The following is a 24,388-nucleotide window of genomic DNA, read 5'->3' as shown; positions in this document are numbered from 1 at the left end:
TTCTGGAGGGTGGTCATGGGCTGTGGTAAACAGGCAAGGCTGGCTCGGGTAGTCATCAACCGCTGCTGGGATATCGGGGGTGATACCTGACTGAAAGATATAGGATGCCGTATGTGGACTGGAACCTGTGGGTTGGGAAAGATTAGGAATTATGGGCGGGCTACTGTCTTTGTGAGACAGGGGCAGAGGCACCTTACTAAAACATTCAGGGATGTCAGGAGAGATGGGTGTGGGACTACTCAGCTGAGGAATGGCAAATGGAGTAGGGGCCGGTAACATAAGTATGCCGTCATCAGCTTGGGGCCCTGGAGGGTCAGTGAAACTGCAGGCCGTCAGTTGAGGATGGTCAGTAGGGCTGGCTGTCATCTGAAGGTCAGTGTCAAGGGAACCATGGGCTCTCGAGGTAGGTGAACCGTGATCATGGACACCACGGGCCACTGTCTCCGAGGAACCGTGATCATGGGCACCACGGCCTACTGTCTCTGAGGAACCGTGATCATGGGCACCAAGGGCTGTCTCTGAGGAACCGTGATCATAGGCATCACGGGCTACTGTCACTGAAGAACTGTGACCATGGGCACCACGGGTGACTGTCTCTGGTGAGCTGTGATCATGGGCAACATGGGCTACTGTCACTGATGAAGAATTGTCATTATGGGTACCACAGGCTAAAGATGGAGGACGGTGATCAAGTGCTCTTTGCTCTACTGAAGGACCACGGTCACGGGCACCATGGGCTAGTGACGGAGAGTCGTGTCCATCGGCGCAACAGGCTACCTTCTTTGGGGTGGAATCAAAGGTGACATGATTTGGCAACTCTGAGTCAAGGACTGTATCGCCGGTTACTTTCATAGGGATGACTTCTGCAGAATCTGGTGGGTAGCGACAAGGGTGGTTATCAGTCATCTCTATGGTACGAACAATGGCCGGAGGAAGATTTCTTAGGCTATCAGTGTGTGGTTGGTCATGTGACTGGAAGTATCGTGTACCGATATAAGGATCATTGTACGAGGATTGTGATGTGTCATGTTTGTGGGGTGTCGTGTGTGAATGACCAGGTGAGTGTGGAGATGTCAAGATGTTCGACTCCAACTCAACCACGAAATCGTCACCGAGCGAAACGAACGAGCGCTGTTTGTTGAGTGGATCCGAATCGGTTAAGTTTGACTGATCAGCTGCTGGATCATGCAAGCACGGCGAAACGATCGAATGAGGCAAGCATGACTTATCATCTAACGAATCGGGCAAGCGCAGCGAAACGTGAGAATCGGACATGAGCAGCGAAACGATAGAATCGGGCTTGTGCAACAAGCAGGCCGAAACGGGCGAGTGCAAATCATCGAGCTCAGGCAACTGCACTTCTTCGTAGGTCAAACCAGAACCTGACAGATGAGAATGAGCCTTCGAGACAGGCATACGAAACTTGTCGGATGTATCAGGCACAATATCAGAAGTAGGCCTATGCACAACAACATCATTCACTAGAGGAGTAATGTGAACAACTTCACTGAGATTCCTGTTCGGTCGGTTTTGACTAACCCCACTTGACTCTACACAATTGGCGGAACATTCAGACTCGGAGGACTGGACATCCTTAGACACAACACTCAGATTCAGCCGACTCTCATCTGAGTAGACACCAAGATCTTGTTCACAATTCCCTGGGACTATAGCAATGGGGTCTGGCCTAGACACCACATGCATAGGATCAACATCATCATGAGTAGACTGATCTAGATCTACACGAGTATTCTTGCATACTAAAGATTTGTCACTCATGACACCACTTGGTTTACTATGATAGATGAAAACAGAATCATCACTGAATGTGATCAGATGCCTAGCTGGTCTAACGGAGATGTCATTTGCCTCCATAAATGGGGCACCAGCAATAATTCCAGTATTTGTCATGGCATCATCCTCAACAACCAAACCATCAAATTGTAATTCTAGGCCATTACAGAAGAGTGAGAAATAAGTCAGGCCAATGATACCATTCTTGTTTACATATTTAGGTATTATTTCAATGTAATCTTCTTCAATCATCATCTCATCAATCACTATCTCCAATCCCAATGTCTCTGCCATTGATTCGCTGATTAAATTCACCTCACACGCACTCCTTATCTCTACTTCTACTTCTTTCTCTTCATAGTTATAGTCATAACCGCCAACAGCATGGAAATATGGGGATATAACTGAGTTACAAGGATTGGAACACTGCTCCATTCTACTGTTAACCGCCACGCTCTCTCGCGAGGCGGTGCCCTTAGCCGCGGACACGCCCACATGTATCGTCGAGCAACTATTCATACTGTACATGAATATACGTTGAAGGGACTACACACACTCAAAATGCAAAAGAACTCAAACCTATCACCGTTAGGCTAACGGAGCGCCTGGCCCCTTGTTTAGAGTAAGAATTATCGGACTGTTGGTAGGATCACCTTAGGGCCTTAGGTTCAGACCACAAGCTGCCACCACGCCAGTATTAATAAAATAAAAGATAATTTACCAGACGGAGTATTGAGTGGGAGTGTGTGCTTTATTAACAACACGGCCAAGAGGCCGGATAAACGGATATCCGCGCGCTGTACAATGTAGCGACAATGCATTCATAATCAACACCTTGGCGGACGACGAAACATCAAAGAGCATTGAATATGCCTCTAAAATGCTGAATATTGACCGATTTAAGGATTTGCAAGTCGATAAAATTAAATCTGCACTGAAAGGACGAGATGTTTTTGTAAATCTACCCACAGCTAGATATGGAAAAAATGTTATCTTTCATGCGATTCCACTGTGTGTCGATTATCGTTCTCCGCGGTGCAGTGAGGGAATGCTGGAGTAGAGTTGTTTCCCCTTGACTCGAGTCTGACCAGCGGCTGACCAGTATCTCCCGGAAAGTTTCGGGGCGGTGATGAGTCTTTTACGGCCAGTACTAGTAGTAGTAGTAGTAGTAGTACCACTGCTTGTAGCATTTTGCTGGTTATATCCCCTTTAGTGTCCCGCAATTAATTGAATCCCCTGCAGAATAGTGGACTACTATATAGTACTCCGAACCCCGGACGAAACAGCTTTGACATTTCATTGGTTATATCCCCTTTAGTGTCCCGCAATTAATTGAATCCCCTGCAGAATAGTGGACTACTATAGTACTCCGAACCCCGGACGAAACAGCTTTGACATTTCATTGGTTTACTATAGTGACCGGTGATATTACAACTCATGTATATTCATTAGGATGACGTTCCTCATGAATAATTCAGATCAGATGTCAAGAGGCCCTGGCTCGTGCCAGGCCTAATTCGCGAAGCGAATTAGGAAATCCCTCGCTTCGCTCGGGAAGCAGCCGCCAGGGCCTCGACGAGAGGCTACAATTTTTGGTGAAAATCGGCCGCAGAGCGCTGTCCGTCGTGTCCGATCATGGCCGGTATTCACTAGCCTCTTGTCGAGGCCCTGGCGGCTGCTTCCCGAGCGAAGCGAGGGCTTTCCTAATTCGCGAAGCGAATTAGGCCTGGCGCGAGCCAGGGGCCCGTTTCTCAACACCGTCATAAGTCTAAGATCTTGACTAAATCGGAGATAGTGAGCTACTTGTCCGCTAACCGTTTCACGAAGCCCTCTTTACCAAGATCGGGTACAACAACCTCACTAAATATTTATGACACCTCCGAACCTGTCATAACTTCTTTCTCAATGACGTAGTGGCATCACGTGGGTAGACTATGACATGCAAAAGTGCCTAGAAATTTGAAAATAATAATCTTACGTAATCAATCATAGAGGTTGAAATTACATCACAAAAAAAGTGGGATAATGCATTCAATGATAATTCTAATACAAATAAACTATAAAAACTGTTTGGTAAAACGCCACAAAACCATTCACTTTGAAATAGTACAATGATTTAATCGATAAAGATTCTACCACGTCAGGCCATCCATAACTGGATTCGTATTTGTTGTTTTCAGACCCCTATTAACATTTGGATAAATTCTATCTCTAATTTATGCATATAATTTGTCAAATCGTATGTTTCGGTATCAAATATTTATTTTTGGTTTTGTTAAACTATATTTTGATGATGTTTGTAATCGTAGAAGGGCGTATAATTATCATCATTTTAAAAAGAAAACCGTTATGGTTTACTTTCGTATACTAGTAAAATTTGATGTCACGGGGGTACCCATCTCAACGTCCACATGTGATTTTCTAATCATGAAATAAACTATTCATAATTTAATTTTCTCAGCAATTGAATGCTCCAATCTTCATTGTCTAAGTATGTATGATGCATAATTTACTTGTGCTATTATTTTGAAAAGATGTATTCCCCAATTTATCACAATATTTGCAATTTTGTCATAATTTTTCTTTTTGAAAATTATGCTATTTTGTGACTAAGGCTACGTCTCGTCTGCTCTTTTTACCAATAGTATCGATATCAAGGTATTCTAGTTAGGAAGCCTTTCGTGAAACAGGTATAGTAAGATTGGAACTAACTCCGTGGTTGGTGGATAAAGATATGACTAACTTGTCCAGGTGTTGAGAAACGGGCCCCGGGGCGCGAAATTATTTTTCCCACCGAGTTCTGGACCAACATATGAATATTCATGAATTGCGTCTTCGGATTAAGAGTACGCATGCGCGTGGACTTTGCCTCGACCAGTGCCGGTCGTAAGCATTCACGTTTAGTTGCTCAGAATGAATTAGCATCGTCAAATTACCGGTTACATAGGCCTCACAGGCTTAGATCTATATATATAGCAACGTATTTGTTTTTGTGTCAATATGGTTTCAAGAAATAATAATTAATAAGAAAAATAATAATGGTATAATTAATAATTATTAATATTATCAGTAAGTATTAATGATTGATTAACTGCTTAAAAAAATAATTAAGATTTACCCTCTCCTAACTAAGGGTATGTGGTGCGCCCTGTTTCTTTTATAACCTTTTGAATATAACTTTATTATTTTGTTAGTATTCTTTATTCTGTTTTTTAAGGTATAATAAGTGTAGAAGATACAAGAAATGAGAATTAAAATATAAAAGTGGTTGTAAGCAGAAAAAATATGAAAACTGACAAGAGTCCTAAAAATGATTCATTTTCAGTTTAAGCATTTGAAAATTTTAGCTTGCGCTTTGTGCTCTCTTGTCCCCCCCCCCCTAAATAAAAATTCCCTGTAGGATTTTTTTTTTCAAATGAAATATGCCCTTTTTTTAAAGGAAATATACCTTATTTAATAATAAAACATAATACATTTTAGGTTCGAAAATCACAGATTTTGAATCGTGCTTGCATCAATTATTGTTTAGTACATGCAGTACTAATCCTGCTCATGGTTACAAAAATGTATAAAATGTTGCTTTATGGTTGGAATATCACAAATTTTTGGCTTGCTTCCTGCACTCGCATCAATTATTGTACTCGTTCTCTTTCCGTTCACAAAAAAAATGCTGAGAATGTCCAGTTTTCAGGTTGGAATATCACAAATTTTTGAGCTCGCGTTTTGCGCTCGCATTATTTTTATTGGTGAGTATGTATCCTATTTAAAATGCAGTAATTAACTGCTTCCTTTACTGGTCAGTATATCAAAAAAATTTAGCTAGCGTAAAGTTATTTTTTAGTTAGATAGACATCTTTTTCATGATTACAAAACCAGCTCAGAATATTTAATTTCCATGTCTTATTACACGACATGTCAAGAAGTTTTAGCTGGTGGTTTGCGCTGGCAACATTGCGCAAGGATGCTTAGCCCCATAATTGACCATAAATCAAGTTTTACAACTTCAGAATTGATTTTTTTTTCAAAACCGCTTGCTCGCAAGGCTTTGTCACTGAGAAGCAAAACCTAAATCAAAATATATATCTCATAATTAAAAATCATTTTAGAAAGCCTTTGTTCAACTTAATTTCTACAAAACACACAATTACTTCACGCAGTTCATAATCTCATTTTGAAAATACATGTAATCGCCTAGAAAAATTATGGATTATGTGTACACAGGTAACTATAATTATTTTAATATATCTCCATCATGAAATTATTTTTGTTTTAAATGTGCAAAGGTTAATTTTTTTCTTGCTCAGTCCCCTCGCTCACATACATTTTACTATGTGTGTTGTCTGCCGCCTAAGTATTGTTAGTTCATTGTTCTGTATATCGTAAATTTGAAATGCCTTGGCCGTGAGGTTTTCAGGCCTTGGCCTTGGGTTTCCACGCCGTGGCCTTTGGTATTGAAGCCTTGGCCTTGGAGGTTTGAGCCTTGACTACAACGCTGAATAGCCGACTAATGCCAATATGCCATGGTTAAATTCGAACTGGTTAATACCGAACTTTACGTTTAATTAGGTTTAGACAAATGTTAGCTTATTTTCCATGGTTTGTCTAGTCCGTATACAAAACCAGTCCTAGGTCTAAAAAAATTATCTTAGTTCGAGTCTAGTCTCTAGATCTAGACTCTGATCTACGCTGTATCAGCATGGAACCACTAGTTTACCAAGGGGGGGGGGGCAGACTGCCCCTCTGACGAATCACAACTGATTCAGGGGACGTGCCCCCCCCACTGAGAAATATCCTCCAAAAAATTTTCCCCCCTTTTGGAAAATCTTAGGTACGCCAGTGCATCAGTGGCGTAGCTACGGGGGGTGCAGGGGGCACGTGCCCCCCTGAGAATCGGTGTGCACCCCCCCCCCCCACAAAAAAAATTGGCAGAGCAAAAAAAGGGGAAAGAAGAAAAGAAAAAAGAAAAGAAGAATAAAGACAGAAGAAAACAAAAGAAGAGGAAAATAAGGGGAGGAAGGCGAGTGAATGAAATAATGTGAGGGGAAGACTTGAAAAAAAAATATTTCATGTTACTATGCTTGCGCTTTGTGCCAGAATTGCCTGTTCGATGAGATTCATATCTTGCTCAATAGGCTGATATGGAACAAATTTTTAAATCAATATAAAAAACATATTTTAGCTCGGACTTCGTTCGAGCTTTCATTATTTTTTTTTATTTACAAATTTAAGTGCTCTGTAAAATGTCCATTTTATGGTCTACATATTTTAAGCTCATGCTGCGTGGCCACATTGTTTGATTTGCCAAGTTCAAAATGTCTACGTGTATTCCATAATGTTCCATTAAACAAATGTATTCAGAATGCCCAGATTCTAGGTCTAAATCTAAAACATGCGCGATAGCCTGCATGTTCTTTATTTAAAATGTACTTAAATTATCCAGTTTCACATCAGAATATCAAGAATGTCTGCTCACGCTTTACAATCGCATTATTAATGATACCAATTAACTATATCATATTTATGATTACAAAAATGAATAGAGTGTCCTGCTTTAAGGTCTAAAATCTCAAATTTCTTCCTCTCGCACTTCGCGCTCGCATCAATTGTTTAGTTACATACATATCCCATTTATTAATACAAAAAGTGCTTAGATTGTATCGTTAGAATGGAGAATCTATTTATAGTGCAATTTGTTTGCAATTTTAAGCTTAACAGCACTGTAAGTTCTTAAATGGCGTAAAAGATAACAAAATCCCAATCTAAAAAATGTAAAATTTCAGTAACAAACTACTAACGTACAATAAATGCTGCACATTATTCAAAATCCATGTCATTTTCACAAAAATTTGCAGAGTTGTAGAGAAAGGTATACCTAAGAGATACAAACATTAAAAAATAGGGGTTCATGTGCTTGTTTTTAAACTATCAGCATTTTTATTAGAGCAAATGTGCTTTTTAAAACACCAAAAATGCGCCGAATGCTTTGTATCTATGTGAAGAAAAAATCAAAACCACTCTATCATTTATTCGATCTCGGGGTAATATTCGTGATTCTTGGCAGCACTGCAGAGTAAAGTATTTTGAAATCGTAGAGAATTTATTTTTTGAATGGTTAATGGAATAATTCCATTTTTAGCTTCATGAAATAACACATCAGATCTGCAGTTAAAGTGCAGGAGATGAGAAAAATCAGCTTCAAACCCAGAGCTAATTAATCACCTGTTCATCCATTGTGACGTCAGCGCGTAGAGTGTAAACTATGCGCAGATCATAATGCGCACAAACATAACTGTGCAACGTCCTTAAGGGTACCGGTAATTTGACGATGCTAATTCATTCTGAGCAACGTGAATGCTTACGACCGGCACTAGCTGGTCGAGGCGCAAGTCCACGCGCATGCGTACTCTCAAACCGAAGACGCAAGTCATGAATATTCATATGTTGGTCCAGAACTCGGTGGGAAAAATAATTTCGCCCCCGGGGCCTCTTGACATCTGAACTGAATTATATATTCATGAGGAACGTCGTCCTAATGAATATACATGAGTCATGATATTACCGGTCACCGAGTAAACCAATGAAATGTCAGAGCTGTTTCGTCTTGGGTTCGGAATTACTATATAATAGTCCACTATTCTGCAGGGGATTCATTTAATTGCGGGACACTAAAGGGGATATAACCAGCAAAATGTAGTGGTACTACTACTACTACTATTACTACTGGCCGTAACAGACCCATCACCGCCCCGAAACTTCCCGGGAGATACTGCCCAGCCGCTGGTCAGACTCGAGTCAACTCCCAGCAACTCCACCCCAGCTTCCCTCACTGCACTGCACAGCGGAGATCGATAATCGACGCCCCGGATCGACCGGTGGAATCGCATGAAATATTACATTTTTTCCATATCCTGTGGGTAGATTTACAAAGACATCTCGTCCTTTCACTGCAGAGTTAATTTCATCGACTTGCAAATCCTTAAATCGGTAAATATTCAGCGTTTTAGAGGCATATTCAGTGCTCTTTGATATTTCGTCGTCACTCTTCGCCAAGAATCAAAGGGTCGCCATTCAAGAGGAGCTCATGAATATTTAATATGACGTCATAGCAGCTCGCGCTCTCATTGGATGATTTTCACCGACCAGTTTTTGGTCGGTGAATTGGTAAAAACAACAAAAACCAAAAGAAAGTCGGTGAAATTCGGCACAGATGTCAAGAGGCCCTGTCTCGCGGCGCTCTGCTCCCTCTGCTTCGCTCTCTCCCGTGCCATGTTCGCTCGGAAAGCAGCCGACAGGGCCTCGACAAGAGGCTAGGTATTCACCCCCATACCGTATTCAACAGGCTTGAAAATAAGGTAAAATGGCAATGGTGGCTTTCCATAACATTACGTTCGCAGCGCGCGGTATACGTACGTACGTATCAAAACTGTATTAAAAAGCTCCTGTGCAGTCTTCACAAACATGGACTCGATGGAGGAGCGGACTCTGAAACGCCTGAAAATCTTTAATCGGCATTTATCACTGCCTGTAGCATGTTTAGTAAGTCAGTGGAAGTGTTATTATTGACAAATATGATAGTATAGAGTCTTTACGGTCAAGGCTACTTGAACTGTTGAATATGGTTCACAATCACATTTCGTTCTCGTGGATGGACGATTAACGTTAATTCGCAAGGCCTTGACTTCGGACTCTTAGCCCGGGAGGGGGGGGGGGGCACTCAGTATATGCTTGGTGGGTACGGTATGTGCCGCGGAGGGGAGCCCCATTTTTTACGCTCTTATTTCCGTTCCAATTTGTTGTTTTTCTGTTTCAGTCATGAAAAAGAAAAATGGCAATAGCTCTGTCTGTGCCTGGTTCTGTTTTTAAAAACATGAAAAGCAAATTGCAACACGCTTTTTAAATTTTAGACAATTTATTTTTATTTTACACACGTATTGCGAGGTTATTATTACTACTACTAGTATAATTAGTAAGCTTTTAGCTCTGTCATGACGTCTGTCTAAATTGACGTCGACCCGCTGATTTGCTTTCGCTCACCAAATATGCAATATTGAACTATAATTATAAAGAGCATCACTCATCAGGCATCTTGAAACTATGAAATTGAAAGCGCCATATTTCATATAGAGTCTACTACTCTACTCTAATTATCTAGATAGAATTCAAAGTAGTCTAACGACGTACATAAAACACTGTTTAGCATGTTTAGTAGAAATAGGTTCTAACGTTAGGTCTAGATTAGACAGGAATAACCGTCGTTTCTGGGGATTTATTCAACAATTTCTGACATTTTACTGTAATCCCCATTTACCGACGGTAGGGTGTACGTGTGGGCTCGCATGTGTTCTCATTCCCTCCCTTTTGTCAATTCACAGTCCAAAGTTTGATGTAATTTTACACATCGAATTTACAATCTAAGGATGTATAAACAACAAACTTTTAGACCTTGATATTTCAATGTTTTAATACTTTAAACGATATAGATGAAAAAGGCATGAAAAATATACTTTACTGATGTTTAATTGGGTTGAACACGATAAAAATGGTCAAAATGGCAGCCAAACTATAAAATATTTACGAACGAACGTCAACAATCACGAATGTGATATCGATATTGCTTTCGATATTATACGATCTGCTCCATATGCGAACGAAACCGAAGATAAACGATACTAGTTATACTAGTACTAGTACTAGTTATAATCGCGATATATCGATTCGAGACATTAAGTTAATAACGATAATGACGTCATTCAAGATGGCAACTTGCAAGAAAAACCGTCAGGTCAGGTGAAAATGTCTTAGATGACAGATTTCTCAATCATCCAGAGGATTTTTTTCAATAACTCCAGCCCAAGGTATGCAATTACTTAAGTTTTTTATATTTCCCTGATAATGGAAACCATGAAACTTTCAATTTTGCTTAAAAAACAGTTTTAAATCGCGATCTATAAAACGCTAGTTCACTATACGTTGGCTGTAGGTACGGGGCCCCATCCCCTTCAGTCTATGTATGGTGAGTGGAGCCAACGTAGTTCAGCGGAACAACCAAAATACAGAGACTGAAGCTTTTGGTCTAGGTCTAGATCTACACACTGGCAAGTCATCGGTGTCGATCTGTATTCATGGTTGGGGGTAGAGTGGTAGACAGCTGGCAGCCGTCTGTTTCGAGGAGTTTTTCAATATTTATTTTTTATTTCTCCTCGAGTCGTACACAGACGGCTCGCGATCATGCAGCCGCAATTAGGGGGTTAACAATGCAAAATCTTCCTGACCGGGCTCATCAATTTTTTTTCTTTATTTCATAAAAATATATAAAAAGAACTGGACCAAAATAAAGATTATTATTCCGTTTTGGCCTGAAATGCACCAAAACAGGAAAAATATAAACTTAAAAGAAACAAAAAACTGACTTACTTCGGCTGTCGCTCAACTCCCACTTCCCTGGTTTATCAGAACTTTATACATATGGCCATTGAGTCCCTGTACAGATCGAGTTAGAACTAACCTTCGGTCTCTGTAATTGGTGAGTGGAGCCAACGGAGTTCAGCTGAACAACCAATATAGCAAAGACCGAAGCTTTTGGTCTAGGTTGGGAACTTGGGCCTTTTGGGGGCTGTTTTCTTCTCTTTCAAGAGGGCTGCTCTCCCTGCCATCAGAATGATGCAGCCCCCTGTTGGATCCCATATGATTTAAAGTCAGAAGCTTGGATTTTACTTGCACTCAGCGTAGCATGTTTTACTGTACATATGCAATATTGGTATGTCTATCCATCACCATATCTGCACTTCATGACACTCCTTCCAGTGGCTCACTTTATTCATCATCCCAGTATAGCTTCTGTATGAGCTGCCAAAGGGATTACTACTACAATTTACAACAAGTATCTTGTGAGGGATTTTTTAATCTTTTAATTTTAGTTTGGATGGAGGTCAGTGGCGTAATGAGTCTAAAGTTTTAGATGCAAGACATGACAAAGGGCAAAATTAATTTTAAAATGCTGTGAGCGAGGGAAGCGAGAGAGCTAAATTTTCAATACATTTTATAGATAAAATATTTGCAACGGATTTTGATATGATATATGTCTTAAACCTGTCAAAACAAATTGATTTATGTATTGAAAAGGCTATTTTTTGCTCGCTCGCTTCCCTTGCACACAACAATTTCAAAATTTTGCCCTTTTGTCATGTCTTGGCCCTAAGACTTCTGACTCATTACGCGACTGACCTCTGCCCAAACTAGACTAGAAATAGAAAAATAACAAAATTCCCTCACAAGAGAACAAAACATCCCCCAACCATGAATAGGCTACCAATCGACACCCATGGCTTGCCAGTGTGCTATAACGGTGGTTTACTTTGAATTATATCGAGAAAGCTATGAAATATGGCACTTTCAACATTTTGTTGACGTAGATGGCGCTCTTTGATATTGATGAATGAAAAGCAAATAGAGAGTTGATGTCAATTTTGATGTTTGCGGTGCGATTGTGCGAAAACAATTTCACAGAGCGGAAAGGATGTTGCGGGCAAGGTCATAAAACATTGTAAAGTGAAAGTTAACTCTGTGACAGCAGAAAACAGGTGGTGGCCATAAAATTCTCTTGTTGAATGTCCATTTGTAATAGGTTCTGGGTTTGACGGAACCTCACAACATTCGAGCGTGCAGATTAAAAAAGGACATCTAAACCCTTTGTTTCTATCAATTAGAATTTATATTTGTGATGCCACTTACCTAATAGAGTCTATCACAAAATGGTTCTCAAAATATAGTAATATTCTGAAGATGAAGGGGTCAAAATACAATCAACTCTCAGATTTTGTCAGATGTTTAAAAAAATATGCTTTGTGGTTGGGCTGCCACAGTAAGCCTAACGTCAGTTGTCCCTACCCAACCTCACAACGACTGACAGTAGGTGGTTTCAGACCGCCTCGAAGTTCGCCAGTTCCAGGTATTCTCTGATCGGGAAATTTACCCCGATCAGAAAATACCAGGTATTTTGGCGGTGTGAAAGCAAACTACGCGTAATATCCCCGAAAGAAAATACCCGATAAATAGTAGGTACTCGGCGAAATTACGAGAAATTTCGCGGGGATTTTTTCAAGGTCGTGGGTATTTTGGCGGTCTGAAAGCAAATTACGGGAACTTTTAGCCCAGCGTGTCGTTGGGTGCGGCGCCGTGCATGGGTTGCTGCTGGGCTAGTGATTTTGAATTTCGCGCCTTGCTGCTTATCAGACCATACTGCGCATGCTCGTAACTTCAGGAACTTATCCCGAAGGGTATGTTTCAGGGCGGTGTGAATGCAGGAATAATTAATGGGTATTTTTCAGCCTAAAAAAGTTCTCGTAATTTAACGGGGATTCTTGTGATCGAGGCGGTTTGAAACCACCTAATGATCACCCATGTTAAGATTAGCCTTTAACATAAACTTTAGATGTGGCCAATTTCAAGTCCCCAGCTTTAGCTTTTCTTTGCACAACTTTTAAAATTTCATTTCTTCTGTAATGTTTGTACAATTTTTATCCAAACTTTCACTAATTTGCTTCTCTGAATTTTCTTTTCTTGTATTCAAACAAATTTGTGCCTGAGTTGGATTCCTTTATTAAAATTCGATTTGAATTTTCAACAAAGAATCATTCAATGAAAACTGATAAATCTATGACGGTCACTGCACTTTTGTCAGTAATAAGTATGGTATGTAATCAACTTCTTGAATACTTATCTTTTGAGTGACATACTTTAACTAAGTGTGTTTATTAATTTGTTTCCAGACTCAACAGCAAGCATCTTCTGGCTCGTCACTTCAAGCAGTACTGTCAAATGAAATTCAGTATGTCCTGAAGAACAGTATTCTGACAGCAGAACAGGAGAAATCATACCAGGATAATGGCTTCTTGGTTATCCCCAAGCTTGTACCTCATCACAAAATTGATATGTACAGGTAAGGTTGTACAAACAATGACAATTTTTTTTGTGGATATGAATGCATTGGAATTTGGAGTGTGGGGAATATATCTATTATTGTAATTTGTGAGAAAACAACTCAAATTGCCAATTTATTGGAGGATAAATAATTTTGTGGAAAGCTCATCCGAAGTGTTTGAACAGTGATTCAAACCAAATTAAAGTTACCAAAGGGCAATTCCATAAAATAATCGACCTTTTTGTATGTCCGACCCCCATTTTTCTTTAGTCTTACTTCACTTCATAAACTGACCAAGTCATGGTCCTTTGAGAACAATACAGACTATCAAAAGAACAAGAAATCAGAGACAGAAAATTTCATGAAGTTCCCACATATAGGGGTCGGACGTACATATTTTATGGAATTGCCCCAAAGTTACTAAACATTCATCAATAGAGGTGCTATATTATAAATAATTACAGTAGTACATTGGCTGACAAATAATTAAAATGTGTAACTGTGTTTTGTATTGGAATTTTAAGTGATTTCATAATATAGTGTATTAATCGAAGATGGTTTGCAGTGTTATACAAGTACCATTAAAATGAAATATGGTAGTTAATTTTGTTTTAAAATAGCAATGACTATGTATCATGCCTTTTTAGGAAATTATTTCCATTTCCCAGATCCTTTTCAGAACTTTAGATTTCTTGGGACATCCAAAATACACATAAAGAAGAGTCTTGTTGATTGAATGTCAATATTTTGTTCATTTACTCGTCATTTCATTGAATAAAAGAAAGATGCACTATATCATGTGAATCTGATAAGGTTCCTCTTACATTTGGTCGATAGATATTTACCTTTTGAGATGTGAGTTTGTGCAAAGTTATGCAACACTTTCAAGCAAGAAAAAAAATAAAAATAAAAACTCCGATCGCAGTTGTAAATCAATTTCCCTCTAAAAAGATAATATTTCATGAAATCCACAAGAAGAATTGTTCAAATGTTAGAGGGATGGATATGGGTATGGAAATGGTTTGAAATAATCCTACATGTAATGCTATTTCCCATTTTAATTTTAGTGTAGAGAGAGTACAGGCCTACATGGGTTAACATTTTGGTGCAAGATTGCCCTTAGCATCTTGTCAAAAGTTTTTTTCCTGCAACAAACCACTGGTGAAATATTCAGCACTGCCTGTGTGATGGAACTTCTCCAATTTACATTAGGCCTTAGTCATGTCAGTATTTTTTGTTCCGGTCTTCCGGAATCCGCCGGTGTTGCGCCGGTTGGAATCCAGTATCCTGATAAATGAATTCACAAATAGGGAAGTACAAAGAAGTCACAGATTGTACAATATTGATTTCATTTTTAAACAAACTTTCATTAAAAAAACGAGAAAAATATTATGAGAAGACGGGAAAAAAACTTGCCAATGTTTATGTGGCCATCTTGTTCTCTTTGTTAGTAGCTAAGAGATGCATATAGAGTCTGCCGCCCTCTATATGCGTCTCGTAGCTTAGCTGCTAACAAAGAGAACAAGATGCCCATATAAACATCGGCAGGTTTTTTCCCGTCTTACGGTCTTCTCATCATATTTTTCTTGGTGGTCACCTAAAATGCAACAAAGAAACCTGGGTTATGATTGGTGAGACTGAATAAAACATACTCGATAATTATGTTAAGATATTCAGAAGAAGAAAATGTTAAAATATTTGTTATGTATTTCATTGTTTAATCGGAATACCGGAACAGAAAAAACAAAAGTGGAACCCGCACACATCGGACGGATTCAGGTATTCCGTCGGTTTCGACCCAGGCCTAATTTACATGTATGCTGTATGGTTTTTAAAGTACATGAGATCTTTGGGAGATGTATACTTTGAGTGAATTTTAATCATTTTACATGGCATCTAGTATATATCTGCATGCACACAATAGTCTGTGCCATTTTCTTGATCCATATTATGTGAAATATTCAATATTTTTTCTGGTAAGATAGATTCATGACTATCAAAGTGACATTTGGATTTTGTGACATACATATCAGGGGCCGCGGAACCGGAGGGGGGGGGCTGGGGGGGCTTCAGCCCCCCACTTTTTTCCAAAACCGTGTACAAAAACGTAAAAATGACCATATGATTGTGATTTTTAGCATGGTCAGCCCCCCCACTTTTGGCTCAGCCCCCCCACTTTGAAAACCGCTCCGCGGCCCCTGCATAAAGATGAGTAAGACAAGTCGTGACTTATGATATACATGTATGATTCATTTTTATACAGGAAGGAGTTTGATAAAATCTGTGAAGGGCAAAAGAGACTACGTTCTATGACAATCATGAAGGATGTCGCCCTCAGAACAGCTAATGGTGAAAGAGCAATAAATAAACTCCAAGACTTTCAAGACAATGAAGTCTTATTCTCATACTGTTGTCTGCCAGAGGTGAGTATCAATTATGATTTTAATTCTATAACTGATATCACTTTCAACTATTTCCAATTACTGGACCTTAGACAAAGTGATTCGTCAGTGACCTAACATAGACATAATCTATAGGAAACTATGAAACTTTGATAGAAAGATACAACATATGGACATGGAAATAATTCAATAGTTCTTCCAGACTTTCTGGAGGAAGGAGAGGTCGCAAAATATTAAATTTCTATTGACTTGTTATTTGTGACTGGTGTGCTTTAAAAAAAATGAAGGAAAATAAATTACTAAACAATAACAGCACAATGATTGGTAAAATAGCAATAACAGTGGATTTTGAACCAATGTCTTATCAATTGTCACAGATTCAATCAACCTTTTTGAACTTTCAAACTTTTCTTACTAAGTACCTACATTGTTATCTGATGTTGCAAGGAGAAAAAATTGTTACTTTGAACCAGTGTACTTTGACTTTGTTGTTTCAGATATTGCAATATGTAGAGTGTTTTACTGGACCTGATATCATGGCAATGCATACAATGCTTATCAACAAACCCCCAGATCCAGGTGAGTAATTACACCTAGGGCTAAAGGCTTGTTAAGTCAGGGTTTGACTAGGCTAAGCAACAAAACTGAAGAATATTTTGTGTTTGTATTTCTCGTAAATCAATGGGAAATGAGACAACAACAAATGTTCTAGGGGCAAGAGCTTTGTGTTTACCAACTCAATCAAATTGTTTAAATAATAAATTAACAATTTAAAAAAAAATTGTCTGAGATACACCACCAAAATCATCACATCATACAACATTGCTTATAAAGTCATGTGAAATCATTATTTTCACAAGTCCATCTGTACAACTTGCATAATTGTTTCATCATGCTCTACTAAATTATGGTCATGAAAATGGTGAAATGCAAACAAAATGTAGAAGATTGATGACATCACACTTTGGTATTCTAGTAAAATGATGTAGTAAATGACAGTAATACTAGTTATGATTAGAAATAGAGAAGAAATTCAAAGGTTATTTTGATACAAAATCTAAAGGGAGATGTAGAAGTCAGAGGAAAATATTAGTTAAGGCCTCATGCTTAACTTCAAGGTAAACAAATAATGTAGATGTCAGATAAGGACAAAAGGTTCTAGTTGAGACTTGATCTCACTCTGTAGATATATAAGTATGTTTTGATGAAACAGTCACAATTTGATTCATTTAGTTAGGCAGTATAACTGTTTTTGCTCAATGTTGCCACTCTATTCATGTCAACTTTGCAAAGATAAATAAACATCAAAGTTCACAACTGTTTGAAGTCATTCTAAAATGACTTCAATATGAGTTCACATATCTTTTGCCCACTGTTTCAATAGCTTTTACACAATTTCTCAAATGATTTGTATTAATAGATTGGGTATGTTTTGGAGTTTAAAAAAATCAAGATTATGAAAAAATGTGATTCTTGTGTTTATTCATATTTAAATTTTAATGTATATTTTCCCAAAAAATATTGGCCTAGACTATTGTCAGACCTAAAATATCTTCATTTGGGAAGTGATTACACTTGTGTAGGATGTAAAGAATACATGTACAGGGAAATCTCATTGAGTAATATGAATGAAATATAAATTTTACCAATCAATTTCATTAAATGATAAATAAAATTGCAAATTCAACAGTTTTAAGGGTGTCTTGTAATACATGTGACTCTGTTCAGTAATTCTTTTGGGTGATCCTCCGTGGGTTAATAACCTGATGATTATTAGAGCATTGGGAATGTATTTGGTTGATTTTAAAAACACTGTATGTGTTCTTGGTATGGTATCAGCCAACATTACCAAGTTCCATGGAGAGCACTCAGACATTCTTCTGATTACATTATATAGAAACCAAGTGTGATATAATTTTTTTTTCCTAGGAAGCAAGACCTCAAGACATCCCATGCATCAGGATCTACATTACTTCCCATTCCGTCCAGCCGAAAGCATTGTGTGTTCCTGGACAGCCATGGAGAAAGTACACAGACAGAACGGATGTCTTGTGGTTGTTCCAGGATCACACAAGGGACAGTTAATGAGTCATGATTATCCTAAATGGGAGGTATGCACAAGCCATTAAATTTTCATGGGATGTTTCTTACATCCATGGGTAAATTTACAATGACACTTCATGGTCCAAATATGTAAAGAATGTTTTTTTTTAAAGTTTTTTTATAACCTTCATGTAATTGTTTTATAAAAATAACCTTTGCATAATGTGAAAAATTGAAGAAAATAGTAATTAGAGCTGCAGGTTTGGGTTTCAATTTAACCCTAACTTACCTGAGCTATTTTGTGAGCTTAAAGTCCTAGGGAGGGGGCTAAAGGCCCCTCCCTTCTAAGATCTCAGCCACGGATCGCATGATGACGACAAAAATGTGCACGAAGGTAGAGAAAGACATAATCTACGCCATTGCATAGGTACGTTGTAAATTGCACAAAATTTTTATTTTTTTATTTGAATTAATTTATTCATGAAATGCTTTTTGCTCTAATTCACTAAATAAAGCTCCTAGAAAGCTAATTTTTGGTGAAAATATTCTTTGTGGCATTCCTAACAACTACAAATGAAAAAAATTATGCTACCAAAATCAATTTCTTATGTATTTTATTGTTTTTTGTTTTTTTTTTCCTTACGTATTTCTTTGTTTTTTCATCTCTTTATCTTTACTGTTTTTTGACAAAATTGATCGAGGACATTATTTCAGTCATAAATAATATCTTATCAAGTAACTGTTGTCAATCAAAGTGAGAATAATCACTCATTTATGAATTTTAGATGAAACAGATTTTGTATTATTAACTTTTCACATGATTACGTTTTTTAGCAATTCGGTCTGACATGTGCTTACATAATGTTGCATAATTTTGTAACCGCTTTCCCGGGCATCACAAATTTGGTCTCCAAAGTTGCGCGAGACTTGAAGGTAAAAAGTCAGCGAGCGGCGCAGTAAAACAAATTTGCATAGCGGGTATACCACAAAAATGTGAAAAGGCTCCGCCCCCCCCCCCCCCCCAGGTAAGTTAGGGTTAAGGCTGCCTCAGAGTATTAATCAAAGATGAGCCTGAATAAAATGTTAAGGACTTAATAAAAATATGGGTCTAAATGATTACTTACATCATTCAAATGAGCAGTTATCAGATACATTTGAACAATAATGAATGAAATAGGTTAACAGTACAACAAACAATTTTGTATGACTGAAGAAAATGCAAAGGAATGAGGGGAGCCTGATGGGGCTATCATGTATTATTAAAGCACGTAAAGATTATTATCATCCCTGTCATTCGATCCAGTCGCCCTTGCCCATCTACAATGTATGCACATTGACAGGCTGATAGAGAAGGAGAATAATGACAATTTGTTTTATTTTTGTGTAGGGAGGTGTTAACAAGATGTACCATGGTATATTGGACTTTGATGAATCTGCTCCTAGGGTTCATCTTGAGATGGAGAAAGGTGATACGGTCTTCTTTCATCCTCTCTTGCTTCATGGATCTGGAGCTAATAAAACAAATGGATTCAGGAAGGTATACATTGGAAGAAATCATAAAGATGATGATGATGCAGATGTTGTTGATGATGATGTAGATGATGATGATGATGATGATGATGATGTAGATGATGATGGTAATGATAATGAAGGTGATTGTAATGATGAGTATGATGTTAATGATGTAGGGGTTGTAGCGAGGAGGGGGAGATAAGGATGCTGATGATTATAAGGATGATGGTTATGGAGGGGGAGGAGAGGGGAAGATGCGGATAAAGATGATGTTTAGGATAATAATATTGATATTAATATTGATAATGATTATAAAAACAAAACTTTTACATTGATGTAATGGAAATGATTTATTAGACATAATCCACAGTGACAGCTGACACTGGCAAAAAAGGATGACCACAAACACAAACATACAAAACCTCCACCAAAACACATTTGAAATATAACTGATATTGTTTACTTGTATGAATTATGTATATGATTCCTTTTGCAGGCAATATCCTGTCATTATGCATCATCAAACTGCCATTACATTGATGTTGAAGGAACAACACAGGCCAATATGGCAAATGAAGTTCATGAGCTTGTGAAGAAGAGATTGGGAGAAGAAGTAGAAGTAGATATCAAGGTCAGTTCTACTCATATTTCATGAAACTTGATAAATTTTACTTTTGCTAATTATTGAATCTCATGTGAAGTGAATAATCTGAACCTTAACCTGCTTGAATACATTGGCATAGTATTTGCCTATGAAAAAATAATATGGTTTATGATATGATATTTTCTTCAGCCTGTTTCTGAAATTGAATTGATTGGTAACTGTCACTTTTAATGATTAAGGAATGTAGTTGCATGGAACACTGATTTGATTATGAAGTCTGTAAACGAAGGTTAATTTCATATTTCATATTTTCAAATTCATTAATTTCACATCTCTTAAAAACAGGGTACAATACATAGTGAGTTAATGCAATATATTAAAAACAACAAATTTAGACAAAAAATAAGAAAAAACATAGAGTAATGAATGGGATGTGAGGGAGTAACAAAGAGCCATTGGCCTATCTAGGCTACTCCCTTTTTACATTCATTACTGATATTAAATAAAACAAAACAGTATCTTCCAATCAACTTTTGAGATTGAAAAACAAAGATCTCATAATCAAACCAAATCAGTAGACTGGTAGAAAAAAGAATCGCCATATTGTTGTATCTGGTTTATTGACCAGAACTAAATTGACTTAATTTTTGGCTTTCAATATTGAATGCAAGGCATTGCATGACTCCACATCCATTGTGCAGAATTTTGTCATTACCTACATGTATGTAAGAAAAAAGTAAGTGTGATGTCACTCTTGTACTTGTTTTGTTCTCCATTTCCCACAATTTTACTGTAGTATTTTCATGCCTTTTTTAATCATAAAAAAATTTCAGTTTCACTGTTTTGTGATTTCCAATATAAACTTAAAATGTGTATTTTTTTTGCTTCCAATGGTGGAAACAAAATTTCCCTAAAAGAAATATAATACCATGAGCAGAATATGCTTCATTACTGCTAAATGCTGTTGATTTTGTGTGCAATTAAGAATAAAGAACATTTGTAATTTCTTCCAAAACTCAGGACATATGGTACATCAAAGGAAGACTGGTTAAAGGAGAACGTATCAGCTTGTGAACCAAGACAAGGTATGATCAACAACAATGAAGAATTTTCATAGAGATGTGAAGGCATCACCTGTAATTTTAGATACTGGATATGACAGGAAATAAACTGATGGAGCAGCTAGGAAAACAATATTGCATAATACGTACAACTTGTCACTCCTCTAATATGCTTCGAATTTTCAGGCCAGAATCAGTGTTGTCATACGTGATTGGTTCAAATCGCGGTTGGGGTCAATGCTTATTTTCATTTAAATGATGTTTAAGAACGCAGATTATATTATGTATATTTATGTAATTTATTTTGTCTTACTATTATCCTCATCATGGTGGAAATTCTATGGCTATGTCAAGTCGCTCCATGCAAATAAAGATTGGACATTTTTCGAAGTTAAAATAATAGTCGAATATAACAACACTCAGAAATATAAATCTAAAAATGGTGCACCCAATTTGACCCCACTTTCCCGTTAAATGAATATTATGATGCGAAGCCAGCTGCAGATTGTGATTTTGCCTCTGAAAAATTAAGTATAAATGGCACTCCCAGAACCACATCAGCAATCAGCGCTCTGAAACTGTGTTTGAAAATGCTGATTCTGTCTTAGCAATGGAAGCATAAACACACCCTAGTATATCTTAACATTTCACAGTTTCAACTTTCCCATCTACTTGTTAAACTTTGATTGTTGACATTCGATAGTTATTTTGAGTACTTTTTCATTCATTTCCTCTAATTAAAAAAAATACTTTCTCATGTTGATGATTAATGCTGGATTATATTGCTTGGCAATATTTTGATTATGGAAAATTAATCACTATTCATTGACAAAAATGCTGCTCTTTATTGCTTTAAACTAACTCAGAATCTTCTGAAGTTGGTACCCAAATGCCCGCTTTTGAAGGACAAGCACTGATGAAGACTTATTTTCATCCCCCCCTTTCCCTGTTCTCACAGAATTGTAGCTCACAGACTCGGCGATATATTATGTTATCAGCAGTATTTTGCTGGCAATAATCAACTAATCACATATCAACCAGCACTACTTGATTAATGTACGTACATGAAACTTTGTAGATTATGTATTCACTTTCATTTTAAGCCTACTATCATTTGTCTGTGAGAAAAAAAAATGCTTACTACGTTTGTGACTATATTCATGCTTATATTACAGCACCATTTCATGTTAGGCCAAAATTAAGTCATTGTGTTCAGTTCAAATTCAAAGTTTCATCGTTTGATGATAATATAAAGTAGACAAAATTACATTGTTGATTATTGAAGTTAACTGTTTATGCATTCTACTACAATGTGACAGAGTTATGTTATTCAGTTGCAAATATTTGAAGCATTGTTGCTATCTCAAAAAGACATCATCTTGGAGTGTAACTCTTAGTAATAAATCAATTTCATTAGGCGTACATTTTCAAGCAAAACATGTTATTTACATTATATTTGACAAACAATGAATCTAATTGCTTTTCAGGTTTACTTTTAAGTCCTTACTTTGACTAATTCAAACCAATTTTCACAGTACTTTTTGACAATGTTGAATCATGATTCATGAGTCATTATAATAATGATAATAATAATGTGACTTATAAAGTGCCAAATCCACTCTGTAGAGTGCTCAAGGCGCATAAAGAGCGCATAAAGGCGCATAAAGAGCTAAGCGTTAAATAAGAAAGTTTTTAGAAGATTTTCGAAAGTTTCGACAGAGGTACATTTTTTATGTCTTCAGGAAGGCTATTCCACAAAGTGGGGAATGCAAAAGCAAATGATCTTTCCCCCCAGATTTTTGAAACTTTTGGAATAACAAGGAAGCCAGAAGTGGATGAGCGCAAAGACCTGATATTATGTTCAGATATGATGAGACAAATCAACCCTATTTTACTTTTTTGCACATTATACACTTCCACACTTCAACCATAACATAAAAAACTATGTCTACAATTTTGTTTAGATGGAAAATTCATACACTCGTCACTGTAGTGTGTTAACTAAGCAGATTTTCAATAAGTACATATAGGGTGCTTAAATGTTGTTTTATTGAAAGAAAATAAAATTCTTCAAATGCTTTTGTAGAGCGACTTGACAAGAACTGTGACAAATACCTTCGCAATGTGGCAGTTAGTGTTTGATCGATTGCAGCTCTGAATATCAATTTTTTGGTGATTTTGATAGGAGTTTGCACAAACTTAATATTGACCTTTAACCTTTTCTTTTGTTTTTACAAACTTATCACAACTTTAATGCACAATGAGAAAACAGGTGAATATGCTGTGTGTAATTTTGTTTATGTGAAATCAGTGCCATGAAACCTGGGTGTGTTCTGCATGATGTTAGTGATACATGCTAACTTGCCACAATAATCAATGTGACGATGTGTATTTTATGGAATGTATATTTCAGCTTTCATGATTTTTATTATTATTGAGCTATGATGTTCAGAAAGTCTTATTACTGATTCAAATATGGATTTTGAATAATTTGTAAATACATATATTAGCAATATTTTAATGAATATATTGATAATAAAATTATATATGATCCATTCAACTAATATGACTAATAGTGATGGTTTGTGTTTGATTTGCTTTTATTTAGGTTTAATTTTCAGCAGTCATGTTACTAGCTATCTCAAATTGCCTAGTACATTGACAGCTGTAAAATATATTGTGGATTTTCACTTTTTTAAGGATTAGACATCACAAACCATGTTCTTGTTCTTTGAAGGAACTAAACTTATACTGTAAGCTATCAGAGATGGGTTTGAAGACATATTCATTCTTTGACATTGCTATGTTTCTGTGAATGGCTAGTCTTCAGAGGGAGGCGAAAGTGTGTGGTGTGTCTCACACACACAGTCTTTGTGTATGAGAGTGAAGGGGAGGGTGGATGGGGCACAGGAGATCATAGACATAGGGGAAATGAAGAGACTTTAAAGAAAGTCTGGTAAGAAGTTATCAAAACTATCAAAGAGAGAGGGGGGTGAGTGCAAAGAGACACACAGAGAACATGGAATTAATGACATTAATTTACTATCAAAGT

The 24,388-nt window shown here is 37.3% G+C and overlaps 1 protein-coding gene across 3 annotated transcripts; it reads left to right on the top strand.

The window, feature by feature from the left end:
- Window positions 1–9,189: 9,189 nt before the first annotated feature.
- Window positions 9,190–23,902, top strand: LOC129265386 (phytanoyl-CoA dioxygenase, peroxisomal-like). Of its 3 annotated transcripts, XR_010294124.1 has the most exons (10): window positions 9,213–9,330; window positions 13,563–13,732; window positions 15,978–16,137; window positions 16,614–16,695; window positions 18,046–18,227; window positions 19,547–19,696; window positions 20,168–20,302; window positions 21,296–21,360; window positions 22,295–22,755; window positions 23,132–23,902. XR_010294124.1 is itself a non-coding variant. In XM_064102227.1 (9 exons), the coding sequence occupies exons 1-8, from the start codon at window positions 9,253–9,255 to the stop codon at window positions 21,347–21,349; spliced, it is 1,011 nt and encodes a 336-aa protein (XP_063958297.1). In that variant the 5' UTR covers window positions 9,213–9,252; the 3' UTR covers window positions 21,350–21,360; window positions 22,295–23,902. The 3 variants fall into 3 exon arrangements, 2 of the variants coding, with proteins under 2 accessions (XP_063958296.1, XP_063958297.1); XM_064102227.1 differs by having other exon boundaries at window positions 22,295–23,902; XM_064102226.1 differs by having other exon boundaries at window positions 9,190–9,330; window positions 21,296–23,902.
- Window positions 23,903–24,388: the final 486 nt, after the last annotated feature.

Source organism: Lytechinus pictus, chromosome 7, assembly GCF_037042905.1.
Source record: "Lytechinus pictus isolate F3 Inbred chromosome 7, Lp3.0, whole genome shotgun sequence".
Classification (NCBI taxonomy): Eukaryota; Metazoa; Echinodermata; class Echinoidea; order Temnopleuroida; family Toxopneustidae; genus Lytechinus; species Lytechinus pictus.
The sequence above is the reverse complement of the archived record's forward strand: the minus strand, read 5'-3'. Positions and strand labels throughout refer to the sequence as shown.